This window comes from Bombina bombina, chromosome 2, assembly GCF_027579735.1.
Source record: "Bombina bombina isolate aBomBom1 chromosome 2, aBomBom1.pri, whole genome shotgun sequence".
Taxonomy (NCBI): Eukaryota; Metazoa; Chordata; class Amphibia; order Anura; family Bombinatoridae; genus Bombina; species Bombina bombina.
In genome coordinates this window covers 1,226,376,765-1,226,389,757 of record NC_069500.1, presented here as the reverse complement: position 1 = coordinate 1,226,389,757, position 12,993 = coordinate 1,226,376,765, and the positions used below count along the sequence as shown (strand labels likewise).

Below are 12,993 nucleotides of genomic sequence, written 5' to 3'. Positions count from 1 at the left end.
ACGGCGCCACCACAATGCCTCTTGAACGAAGCACCGCAAGCAGAGACCCCAGAACCTTTGTGAAGATTCTGTGAACCGTGGCAAGACCGAAAGGAAGAACCACAAACTGGAAATGTTTGTCTAGAAAGGCAAACCTTAAGAACTTGAGATGATCCCTGTGAATGGGAACATGCAGGTGCGCGTCCTTTAAATCTACTGTTGTCATAAATTGACCCTCCCGGATCAAGGGAAGGATGGAACGAATAGCGTCCATCTTGAAGGACAATACTCTGAGAAACTTGTTTAGACTCTTGAGGTCTAGAATTTGTCTGAAGGTGCCTTCTGCCTTAGGAACCACAAACAGATCGGAATAGAATCCCATACCTTGATCTTGAGGTGGAACGGGAACGATCACTCCCAGAGCTAAGAGGTCCTCTACACAATGTAAGAACGCCTCTCTCTTTGTCTGGTCTGCAGATAACATTGAAATCAGAAACCTGCCCCTGGGAGGATAAATTTTAAACTCCAGCTTGAATCCCTGAGACACTATTCCTATAGCCCAGGGATCCTGAACGTCCTGAACCCAGGCTTGATCCCGGATCAGGGGCCTTGGAGACATCGGCCGCCTTTTTGGATTGCTTACCCTAATTCCAAGATTGGACGGGTCTCCAATTAGATTTAGCTTGTTCTTGCTTAGTTGAGGAAGAAGAGGAAGAGAATCCCTTGAAGTTGCGAAAGGAACGAAAATGACCTTGTCTTCCTTTCTATCTAATCTTTTTATCCTGAGGGAGAAGGTGACCCTAACCTCCCATAATGTAAGAAATAATCTATTTCAGCTCAGGAACAAACAGGATCTTCCCCTTGTAAGGGACAGCTAGAAACTTTGACTTAGATGAAACGTCCACAAACTACTAAGATCTTAGCCATAAGGCCTTGCGAGCCAAGATAGAGAAAATTGAAATTTTGGCCCCCAGCTTAAAAACTAGAAGGGTGGCATCCGAGACAAAGACATTAGCTAGCTAAAGAGCCTTTATCCTGTCCTGGATCTCGTCCAAGGGAGTTTCTCGCCTGAGGGCATCAACCAGGGCATCAAACCAGTAGGCTGCCGCACTCGTGACGGTAGCTATGCAGACCGCCAGTTGCCACTGCATACCCTGGTGAACAAATTCTCTTGAGTAGACCCTCTAAAGTCTTGTCCATCAGGTCTTTAGAAACACAACTATCCTCTATAGGGATAGTAGTCCTCTTGGCCAAGGTTGAAACAGCTCCTTCTACCGTAGGAACAGTCTGCCAAACCTTCTTAACTGAATCAGCTAAAGGGAACATCTTCTTAAATATAGGAGAAGGAGAGAAAGGAATACCAGGTCTCTCCCATTCTCTATTAATAATATTGGAGGCCTCATCTTAAGAAACAATGTCTTGTCAATTAACCCCATGTGGAGTTAGCGAAGAGACGCAGGGCACTGCATGTGTGAGTTATAAACTAGTTTGCACTTTTGGAGAATTTTTTTTTCCTATTCTACAGTAAGGATCTCTTCATTCATATCAAAACATAAGGAGAAACTTTGTAGGTTTTCTTGGAACACTGTGTCACACATATGGGAGATTATTACAAGTATAAACCAACCCAGAAAAAAAACGTTACTGTCTCTTTAACTTTTAAAGAGAAACTTCTTTAGATATGTTACTGTCTCCTTTAAATTTTTAACAAGACACATCTAAATTAAACGTGCAAACATGATTAATAAAAACACATTACTGAAAAACCCCTGTACACCTCAGCAACTAGCAGAAGTGCCAGCCAGCCCCTTGCACATAAAGAATTTCGGACTAAGACCCTTGGAAACACTGTCCGGTCAGACACTTTTGGAAAAAAAAATTGACAAAGTGGCGCGTAACCAAATTGGCGCCATACATAACTCCACCCATCGTGGGCGTGAGCATAACAATCTCCCGGGCCCATTGATCTTTCTATTTTTATAAAGCGGAACCGTCAAGAGTGCAATAACGAAACAGCTTCAGCTTAGCAGCTGCTCTAATCAAACACCTCACACTGATGTCAAAATGTGTTCTCCCGGTCGGCTACTATGAAACCGCCGGGAGATGTGAACACAGTCCCCTTCAACACCTCACCCTGAGCTCGTCTCATGTAGAGCTCAACAGTTATGGTAACAGGAGATCTCCTGGTCGGCTATTATTAAACCGCCGGGAGATAAGATTCAAACATTTTCACTAAGCGTAACTCCCCATTATTAAACCGCCAGGGGATGAGCAAACAAGTCCCATTCAAAACTTGTACTAAATGTAACTCCCCTCACACTGAGCCCGTCTTAGAATGCGCATCAGTCTTGTCATTAGGGGATCTCCCGGACTGTTATTATTAGCCCACCAGGGGAATGAGATCCATGCAAAATTCTTACTAAGCGTAACTCCCCTCACACAGAGCCTGTCTTAGAATACTCATCAGTTTTTATTAAACCGCCGGGAGATGTGCGTTTAACTGTCCCAAAGAGCCCCCTAAGCCTCAGGGGGAATCAATCTGTAACCCTCTGCTAAAGAGGTCAATTCCAACAAGGTATACTAAATATAAAGTGTCCAACCTTTCTTCTGAGCCTTTACCCCCAGAATAAAGTCAGCACTTACCTCATTATTTTCTGCCGGACAGTAAGGCAGTTCTCAGGTTTGCGAGGTCCTCTCCCTCACATGGCCTGTAATTAAAAACGAAAGTTCTGAGTAATATCCCTCAGATTTTCTTGGTAAGGGCAGCAAAATTATATGGGAGGCGCAGTGAGAATTATGTCCCACAAGTTCCCATTGCTTTAAAGCCACCAAAAGCTCTACTGTAGAGACTGACATGGAGTACGGCTACACCCTAGAACAAAGCAGCACTCTCTGGCACTATTTTAAAAATAATAAACTCTTGATTGAAGAAACTAATCTAACACCTCACTTTACCTCTTCCTATCACTAACGTAGGCAAAGAGAATGACTGGAGTGGGAGGGAAGGGAGGTGCTCTTTGCCTCCTCCTGCTGACCAGGAGGGGAATATTCCATAAGTAATGAAGATGATCTGTGGACTCATCGTGTCTTTAAGAAGAAAAAAGACCTGCAAGTAATTTAGATTAAACTTTATAGACTATAAGTGATGTGATAGATTTCTCTTACATGTCTCTAAGGATGTACAGAGTTTAATTTTGACAACTTTTTACATTATACCTTAAAATCCCTGTGAAAGAATGTAAAATCATTTCAAACACTTGCTTTTTCATGTTAACATTTTCAGAACCTGACCCTTATATTGAAGAAACCCAGAAGAGTAAACCAATGACCTATGATGAACTGAGAAACAAAAATAGAGAGACCTATGAGATGGCTTTGACCCAAAGAGCTGACTCTTCTGTAAGATCCTCTCCAGACAGAAAGCCAAGGAAAGAAGGTAATAGCAAGCCCATGTGTGAATCAATTATTAGTTAACTGACCTTAAATAATGGAAGATAAATATACAAGTTACAAAAAAGCATGGTCATCAGTGGCTTTTCACTGTTAATTTGTGTCTAAAACAATTTCTATGCTCATTTAACAGACTTATATAGACATATATAAAAAAAAATATAGAAGATTTAACTGATCAATCTAATTTTTGATCAGAAAAGCGAGGGATTTCAGCATTCAAAGAGAGATGTGCAAATATTTTGCTATTCCAGTGTATTATCCAGAGACATAGAGAGCCCACATCAAGAAAAAGTCGCCAAAGCCACAAAGTGTGCAGTGAAAACAGCAAACAATTTATTAGTTACAATAAGAGAAATAATATGTTGCCAGCAAGTTCTTAATTAACTAAATCACTACACAGTTAACAAGGGATCCCTTTAAAGAGTATATAAGATGTTATCACAGGGCAAATTATTCAAAGCACATTATATAAATGCAGATCACAAAAATAAAATATATTGAAGTAAACCAGCACTGTATAACTATCTTATAAATATAGAGTGGAATATAAACACATATACTACGAGGTAAGAACGTCCTCTATTTGCATATGTGATAAAGCTGTGATCTTTGTTTGCCAATTTCAAAAGTGCAGTGTTAAAACATTAGATTTAAAGCTTTATCACATATGCAAATAGAGGACGTTCTTACCTCGTAGTATATGTGTTTATATTCCATACTATGCTCTCTATGTCTCTGGATAATACACTGGAATGGCAAAATATTTTGCACATCTCTCTGAGTGCTGAAATCCCTTGCTTTTCTTATCAAAAATTAGATTGATCAGTTAAATCTTCTATAATATATTTTTTTTAAATTTTAGAGGGTCTGCACCAATCCCTAACTAATTGATTGTTTTGGCCTAACCACCTTACTTTAAGGATATTTAAAGCAAACGCAATAAAATGAGCTAGTAGCCTGAAATTATTATTTCTGGGCTTAGTGCATCTAGTAGTAATCCTCTCCCGCTATCTGTATAATTATTTGAATCTTTTTAATATATATATTTTTTTTTTTTGCCCCTTCAGTTAAGACGAACAAGTATGGAGATGCATGGGAAGAATGAAAAAAAAAAAACATTAAATGGACTACTCAAGAAATCAACTGTTTTGTGTTGCAATATAATAAATAAAAATGAAATCCATTATATGTGTGTTGTGAGTAATAATAAAATCAGTATATCTCTTAATCATTTGTAAATCATATCACATTTGTATTCTAAACTATAAAGTAGTATTTGTATTACTTTACCTATATAAACATGCATTGTTTTCCAAAAAAAGAAATAGATATTTTTTTTATGCGTTACATTATTGTATAGTAAATTAATTGCATAATTACATTATATTGAAGGGTTTGCACTAATATATAAATATATAAACTAGTACAAAAAAAAGATCTAAGACCTATAATTAAGGTCTTCTTAAAGTAAGGGAAATCAGCACTTTCTTGCAAACCATTGAAATACTTATTTAAGCATACTACCATTTGTTTAAATACAGTTCTTATAAAAGAGAGAGAGAGGGGGGGAATAAAAATATTGTGTAGCTCATTAACAAATCTAGACACACCTTTTTACTTCGTCTGCTTTTCAGCAGATTCCCTTAACGCCAAAGCATCGCTGTTCACACAGCTTATAAGCTTAGCTAGGGTTAGTGCAGTGATTCATAACCATCCCAGGACAGACTCTTTCGTAGTTATTGCTAATCATTTAAAATTAGGGGGTAAAAAGTGAGTTTAAAATCCTCCACTACGCACAAAATATAGAGAAAATAACTTGTGTAGCTCATTAACAAATCTAGACAGGCCAGAAGGCTTGTTTTTCCCACAGAATACCTCTGGAATACATCGTTTTGAATGCAGCAAAGGATTCTGGGTAAGATATGCAAATTAGATTCACAATGACGCACTTTTTTACTTCGTCTACTTTTCAGCAGATTCCTAATTTTTAAATGCTGTTGTATTTTGCCAAAAATCAACTTCACCCAGCAGTGATTCAAACCTTCTCCCAGCTGATGAGTAGCAATAACTACGAAACAGTTTGTCCTGGGATGGTTATGAATCACTGCACTAATTCTAGCTAAGCTTATAAGCTGTGTGAACAGTGATGCTTTGGTGTTAAGGGAATTTGCTGAAAAGCAGACTTGAAGTAATCTCTGTTTTTTTTCCTGATTTGGTCAATAACCATCCATGTGAATCACCTCACATCTTTATCATGCACCTGAATAAAGTGCTTGGTTGCCCCAGTGGCATGGTGGCCACGTTCAATGTCATTTATGTGAGCACGTATTTTCTCTCTGACCTCACGGGAGGTACAGCCCACATATTGTTTTTCACATTCTGAACAAATGATCACATAAACGACAAGCGTAGACCTGCAATTGGTGCAATATAGGTATGAGTAAACTCTCCGGTTGGCTACTGACTGGAAAACTTTACCCACCATGACATGGCCACAGGCTTTACAGGAACTGTTGCCACATCTATAGTGGCCTTTATGGAAGAGCCATCTGCTTTTGGCCTCTGGCTTTCTAAGCATGAAAGGAGAAATGATATTCCCGATTGTGGCATTACGTCTCGGGACACAGAAACATCCGTCTCTGATCTCGTCCTTGAGATCATCATCTGCCAATAGTATTGGCAGGGTTTTGTGTAGAATATTACACACACAGTAGTATTGTAAGCTGTATGTAGTCACAAAGGTGGACTTATTTCTGGATTCTTTATTTTTGTGAGTCTCCTCAAGAAGTACTTCTCGACTTTTATGTTTGACATCATTTAGTGCCCTGTGTACTGTGTTCATGTTATATCCTCTTTCGCGGAACTTATCCGTCAGGAGTGTGCTCTCACGAGAGAAGCTGTCATCCTCGTAACAGTTACGTTTTAATCGAAGGAACTGTCCCTTAGCTGTACCATAGCTCATATGTTTAGGGTGACAGCTCCTCGCGTGTAGATATGTGTTAGAGGCTATGGGCTTGGTGTACAGTGATGTTCTAATCCTGTGCTCATTAGGAAGCCCTGTCAGTATCATATCCAAGTAGGAGATGCTGTCAGTATCAGAGAGAGGTGAAACTCAGTCCAGCTTCATTGTTATTAAGATAATCAATGGAAGCTTGGTAACTATCTTTAGGACCTGACCAAATGAAGAGGAGGTCATCAATATATCTTTTATAACCCGTGATTGACGAGCGAAAAGGATTCTGATCATTATATATATATATATATATATACGTGAACTCCCACCAGCCCATGTATATATTTGCATAGGCCGGGGCAAATTTTTCCTCCATGGCCGTCCCTTGTTGCTGCAAATAGAAATGTCCGCCAAACTCAAAATAATTGTGTTAGTAAAAAATGTAACACATTTAAGATATACGTAACCAAATCAGCAGAGTAGTTACCAAATATTTCCAGCATGAATGGCCGAGTACAGCCCAACCACGTCTACAGTAAGCCAACCCATATTAGTATTCCATTCGTGGCTATTAAGTAGCCTTAAGAGATGCTTGGTGTCTCTTAGAAATTATGGTAATTTGTAGACGATCGATTAGAGTAGTGATTCAAGCCAGTTTGATAGGTTTTCTAAAAGGGATCCAATGCCAGAGATTATTGGACGTCCCTTTACCTCCTTCAAGGTCTTGTGGACCGTGGGGAGTTAATGGGAAAAAATGAACAACTGGGTGTTTGACACTGAGATAGTCAAAGGTATCATCATCAAAGATACCTAACTCCTTACCGTCATCAAACTGATCGTTTAGTTGGGCCCTAAAGTGGTTAGCCGGATCACCTGGCAATTTCTTATAGACTTCACAGTCATTTAATTGCCTTTCTGCTTTGAACACATAATAGGATTTGTCCAATACCACTATAGAGCCCCCTTATCAGACTGCTTGATGACAATATCCTCCCGCTTTTGTAGCTTACGTAAAGCTAATCTTTTATTGCGGTTTAGGTTGTCAGAAACTTTTCGCTGGTCTTTGTTTAATTTTAGGAGGTCTTCCTCTACCCTCTTATGAAACGACTCTAAAAATTGTCCCCTGATTTGCGTAGGATAAAAAAGAAAATTTATGGTTACCTGATACATTTATTTCTTTTTTGACACGATGAGTCCACGGATCATCTTAATTACTATTGGGATATTCACCTCCTGGTCAGCAGGAGGCGGCAAAGAGCACCACAGCAAAGGCTGTTAAATATCACCTCCCTTCCCTCCCAACCCAGTCATTCGACCGAAGTAAAGGAGAGAAAGGAAGTAACAAGGTGCAGAGGTGCCTGAAGTTTATAATAACCAACAACCTGTCTTACAAAAAACAGGGCGGGCCGTGGACTCATCGTGTCAAAAAAGTAATACATTAGTTATTAGTTTATTAGTTAGCATACATTTTCTTTTCTTTTTAATGACATGATGAGTCCACGGATCATCTTAATTACTATTTGGAATCAATACCCAAGCTAGAGTACACAGATGATACAGAAGGGACAAGACAGGGAACCTAAACAGAAGGCACCACTGCTTGAAGAACCTTTCTCCCAAAAGCGGCCTCAGCCGAGGCAAAAGTGTCAAATTTGTAGAGCTTTGAAAAAGTGCGAAAAGAGGACCAAGTTGCAGCCTTGCAAAACTGTTCCACAGAAGCTTCATTCTTGAATGCCCATGAGGAAGCAACAGCCCTCGTGGAATGAGCCGTAACACTCTCTGGAGGCTGCTGTCCAGCATTCTGATATGCAAAACGTATGATACTATTCAGCCAAAAAGAAAGCGAAGTAGCCATACCTTTCTGTCCCTTATGTTTTCCTGAGAAAACCACAAACAAAGCAGAAGACTGACGAAAATCCTTAGTCGCCTGCAGGTAAAACTTTAAGGCACGAACCACGTCCAAATTGTGCAGAAGCCGTTCCTTCTGAGAGGTAGGATTAGGACACAAGGAAGGAACAATAAACTCCTGATTAATGTTCCGATCAGAAACTACTTTAGGAAGAAATCCTAATTTAGTACGTAAAACTACCTTATCTGAATGAAAAATAAGGTAAGGGGACTCATACTGCAATGCCGAGAGCTCTGACACTCTGCGAGCAGACGAAATAGCAACAAGAAATACAACTTTCCAAGATAACAATTTAATGCATAGGCTCAAACGGAGCCCCTTGAAGAACTTTAAGAACTAAATTCAGACTCCATGGAGGAGTAACTGCTTTGAACACAGGCCTGATCCTGACCAAGGCCTGACAAAAGGATTGTACATCTGGAACATCTGCCAGACGTTTGTGTAACAAAATAGATAAGGCAGAGATTTGACCCTTTAGGGAACTTATCGATAATTCTCCAAACCCTCTTGGAGAAAGGACAAAATTCTAGGAATCCTAACTCTACTCCATGAGTAGCCCTTGGATTCACACCAATAGAGATATTTACGCCATATCTTATGGTGAATCTTTCTAGTTACAGGCTTACTAGCCTGAATCATGGTCTCTATGACCGAGTCAGAAAAGCCCTGCTTGGATAAAATTAAGCGTTCAATCTCCAAGCAGTCAGCTTCAGAGAAACTAGGTTTGGGTGAAGTAAGGGTCCTTGAATTAGAAGATCCTTCCTCAACGGAAGTCTCCAAGGTGGCAGAGATGACATGTCCACCAGATCTGCATATCAAATCCTGCGAGGCCAAGCTGGTGCAATGAGGATCACCGATGCCCTCTCCTGCTTGATTCGAGCAATGAACCGAGGAAGAAGAGCAAACGGAGGAAATAGGTATGCTAGACGTAAGGTCCAAGGTCCAAGGCATCTATCAGTACCGCCTGAGGGTCCCTGAACCTCGACCCGTACCTCGGAAGCTTGGCATTCTGCCGAGATGCCATGAGATCCGATTCCGGCTGATCCCATTTGAGAATCAGGCTGGAAAACATTTCCAGATGGAGTTCCCACTCCCCTGGATGAAAGGTGTGTCTGCTCAGGAAGTCTGCCTCCCAGTTGTCCACCCCTGGGATGTGGATCGCCGACAGACAGCAAGACTGGGTTTCCCGCCCACTGAATTATTTTGGTTTACCTCTGTCATCGCTAAAGGAACTCCTCGTTCCTCCCTAATGATGATGTATGCCACTGAAGTTATGTTGTCTGACTGGAACCTGATAAACTGGACCGAGGCTAACTGGGCCAGGCCAGATGAGCATGGAAGATCGCTCTCAATTCCAGAATGTTTATAGGAAGAACAGACTCTGGACTGAGTCCAAACTCCCTGGGCCTTTAGGAAGCCCCAGACTGCCCCCATCCTAGAAGTTCTGGCATCTGTGTCACAATCACCAAAGATGGTCTGCAAAAGCAGGTACCCTGGGAGAGATGATCCCGAGACAACCACCATTGAAGAGAATCCCTTGTCTCCTGCTCCAGTAGTATTCGAGGAGACAAATCCGCATAATCTCCGTTCCATTGCCTGAGCATGCTTAACTGCAGAGATCTGAGATGGAACCGAGTAAATGGGATGATGTCCATTGCCGCCACCATCAGCCCGATTACCTCCATGCACTGAGCCACTGACGGTCGAGGAGTGGACTGAAGGGCTAGACAGTATTGAAAATCTTTGATTTCCTGACTTTCTGTCAGAAAAATCTTCATTGATAGGGAATCTGTTATGGTTCCCAAGAACGTTACCCTTGTATTTGGGACTAAGGAACTCTTTCCCAATTTACCTTCCCACCCGTGAGATCGCAGGAAGGATAACACCATGTCCGTGTGGGATTTTGCTTGTTGTAAAGATGGCGCCTGGACTAGGATGTCATCCAGATAAGGCACCACTGCAATGCCCCGTAACTCGAAGCACCGCCTACAGCGATCCCAGACCTTTGAGAAAATTCTGGGAGCTGTGGCAAGACCGAAGGAAAGAGCCACGTATTGTAAGTGTTTGTCTAGAAAGGCAAACCTTAGGAACTTGTGATCCCTGTAAAAGGGAATATGCAGGTACGCGTCCTTTAAAATCCACTGTTGTCATAAATTGACCCTCCTGGATCAAATGAAAGCATGGGAACGAATAGTTTCCATCTTGAAGGACGGTACTTAAACAGATTGGAATAGATAAAATCCGAGACCCTGTTCTTGTATCGGAACGGGAACAATCACTCCCCAGGTCGGAGAGGTCTCTTACACAGTGTAAGAACGCATCTTTTTTTCTGGTCTGCAGATAATCTTGAAAGCAGAAACCTGACTCTGGAGGAAAATTTTTGAAACTCTAGTTTGTATCCCTGGAACACTATTTCTATTGCCCAGGGATCCTGAACATATTGGACCCAAGCCTGAGCAAAGAAGGAAAGCTCTGCCCTCTAACAAGATCCGGTCCCGGATCGGGGGCAGGCCCTTCATGCTGTCTTAGATTCAATAGCAGGCTTCTTGGATTGTTTTCCCTTATTCCAAGATTGATTGGGTCTCCATGAAGGTTTAGCCCTGTTCCTGCTTGGAGACGGAAAGAGAAGAAGATGACCTTTACCTCCCGTGATATCAGAGATAATTTCCGTCAAGCCAGGTCCAAACAAAGTCTTCCCCTTGTAAGGAATTGCTAAAAGCTTAAACTTAGAGGACACATCCGCAGACCAAGGTTTTAACCATAAGGCTCTGCGAGCTAGAATAGAGAAACCTGAAATATTTGCTCCCAGTTTGATAACTTGAGGGAAGCATCTGTAATAAAGGAATTTAGCTAATTTAAGAGCTTTTATCCTATCCTGGATTTTATCCAGGGAAGTTTCTGTCCTGATAGCAACAGACAACGCATTGAACCAATATGCCGCCCGCACTAGTGATGGTAGCAATGCACACAGCTGGCTGCCATTGTAAGCCCTGGTGTGTACATACATCTTTTTGAGTAAACCCTTCTAATTTTTTGTCCATAGGGTCTTTGAAAGCACAACTATCCTCTATGGGAATAGCAGTTCTATTAGCTAAGGTGGAAACGGCTCCTTCCACCTTGGGGACTGTTTGCCAAGCCTCCTTAACAGAGTCGGGCTATGGGAAACATCTTTTTTAAATATAGGAGATGAAGAAAAAGGTATACCCGGTCTCCCCCACTCCTTCGCAATGATCTCAGAAGCTCGGTCTGGTACCGGAAACACGTCTTTATCGAGGAAGGAACCTCGAATATTTGTTCAGCTTACTGGACTTCTTAGGAACAACGACCACCGTGGAGTCGCTGTCGTCCAATGTAGCTAAAACCTCCTTAACCCCTTAATGACCGCAGCACTTTTCCATTTTCCTGTCCGTTGTGGGACCAAGGCTATTTTTACATTTTTGCGGTGTTTGTGTTTAGCTGTAATTTTCCTCTGTACTCATTTACTGTACCCACACATATTATATACCGTTTTTTCTCGCCATTAAATGACTTTCAAAAGATACCATTATTTTCATCATATCTATAATTTACTATAAAAAACATTATAAAATATGAAGGAAAAAATGGAAAAAAAACACACTTTTTCTAACTTTGACCCCAAAATCTGTTACACATCTACAACCACCAAAAAAACCACCCATGCTAAATAGTTTCTAAATTTTGTCCTGAGTTTAGAAATACCCATTGTTTACATCTTCTTTGCTTTTTTTGCCAAGTTATAGGGCCATAAATACAAGTAGCACTTTGCTATTTCCAAACCACTTTTTTTTCAAAATTAGCGCTAGTTACATTGGGACACTAATATCTTTCAGGAATCCCTGAATATCCATTGACATGTATATATTTTTTTTTCAAAGACATCCCAAAGGTATGATCTAGGCCATATTGGTATATTTCATGCCACTATTTCACCGCCAAATGCGATCAAAATAAAAAAATTGTTCACTTTTTCCACAAAATTTTTTCACAAACTTTAGGTTTCTCACTGAATTATTTACAAACAACTTATGCAATTATAGAATAAATGGTTGTAAATGCTTCTCTGGGATCCCCTTTGTTCAGAAATAGCAGACATATATGGCTTTGGCTTTGCTTTTTGGTAATTAGAAGGCTGCTAAATGCCACTGCGCACAATACGTGTATTATGCCCAGCATTGAAGGGTTAATTAGGGAGCATGTAGGGAGCTTCTAGGGTTAATTTTAGCTTTAGTGTAGTGTAGTAGACAACCCCAAGTATTGATCTAGGCCCATTTTGGTATATTTCATGCCACCATTTCACCGCCAAATGCGATCAAAGTAAAAAAAACGTAATTTTTTCACAATTTAGGTTTCTCACTGAAATTATTTACAAACAGCTTGTGCAATTATGGCACAAATGGTTGTAAATGCTTCTCTGGATGCCCTTTGTTCAGAAATAGCAGACATATATGACTTTGGCGTTGCTTTATGGTAATTAGAAAGTCGCTAAATGCCTGCTGCGCATCACACGTGTATTATGGCTAGCAGTGAAGGGGTTAATTAGGTAGTTTGTAGGGAGCTTGCAGGGTTAATTTTAGCTTTAGTGTAGAGATCAGCCTCCCACCTGACACATCCCACCCCCTGATCCCTCCCAAACAGCGCCCTTCTCTCCCCCACCCCCCCAATGTCCCCGCCATCTTAA

At 40.9% G+C, this 12,993-nt stretch overlaps 1 protein-coding gene across 1 annotated transcript in view; it reads left to right on the top strand.

Annotated features, from left to right (window-relative positions):
- The window catches only part of OCIAD1 (OCIA domain containing 1), a 115,749-nt gene extending 111,089 nt beyond the window's left edge, over positions 1 to 4,660 (top strand). The window contains exons 7-8 of the mRNA XM_053703977.1: positions 3,263 to 3,415; positions 4,500 to 4,660. Coding sequence (XP_053559952.1) covers positions 3,263 to 3,415; positions 4,500 to 4,537 — 191 coding nt within the window. The 3' untranslated portion in view covers positions 4,538 to 4,660. The remainder of the gene's footprint in view (positions 1 to 3,262; positions 3,416 to 4,499) is intronic.
- The last annotated feature ends 8,333 nt before the right edge of the window (positions 4,661 to 12,993 follow it).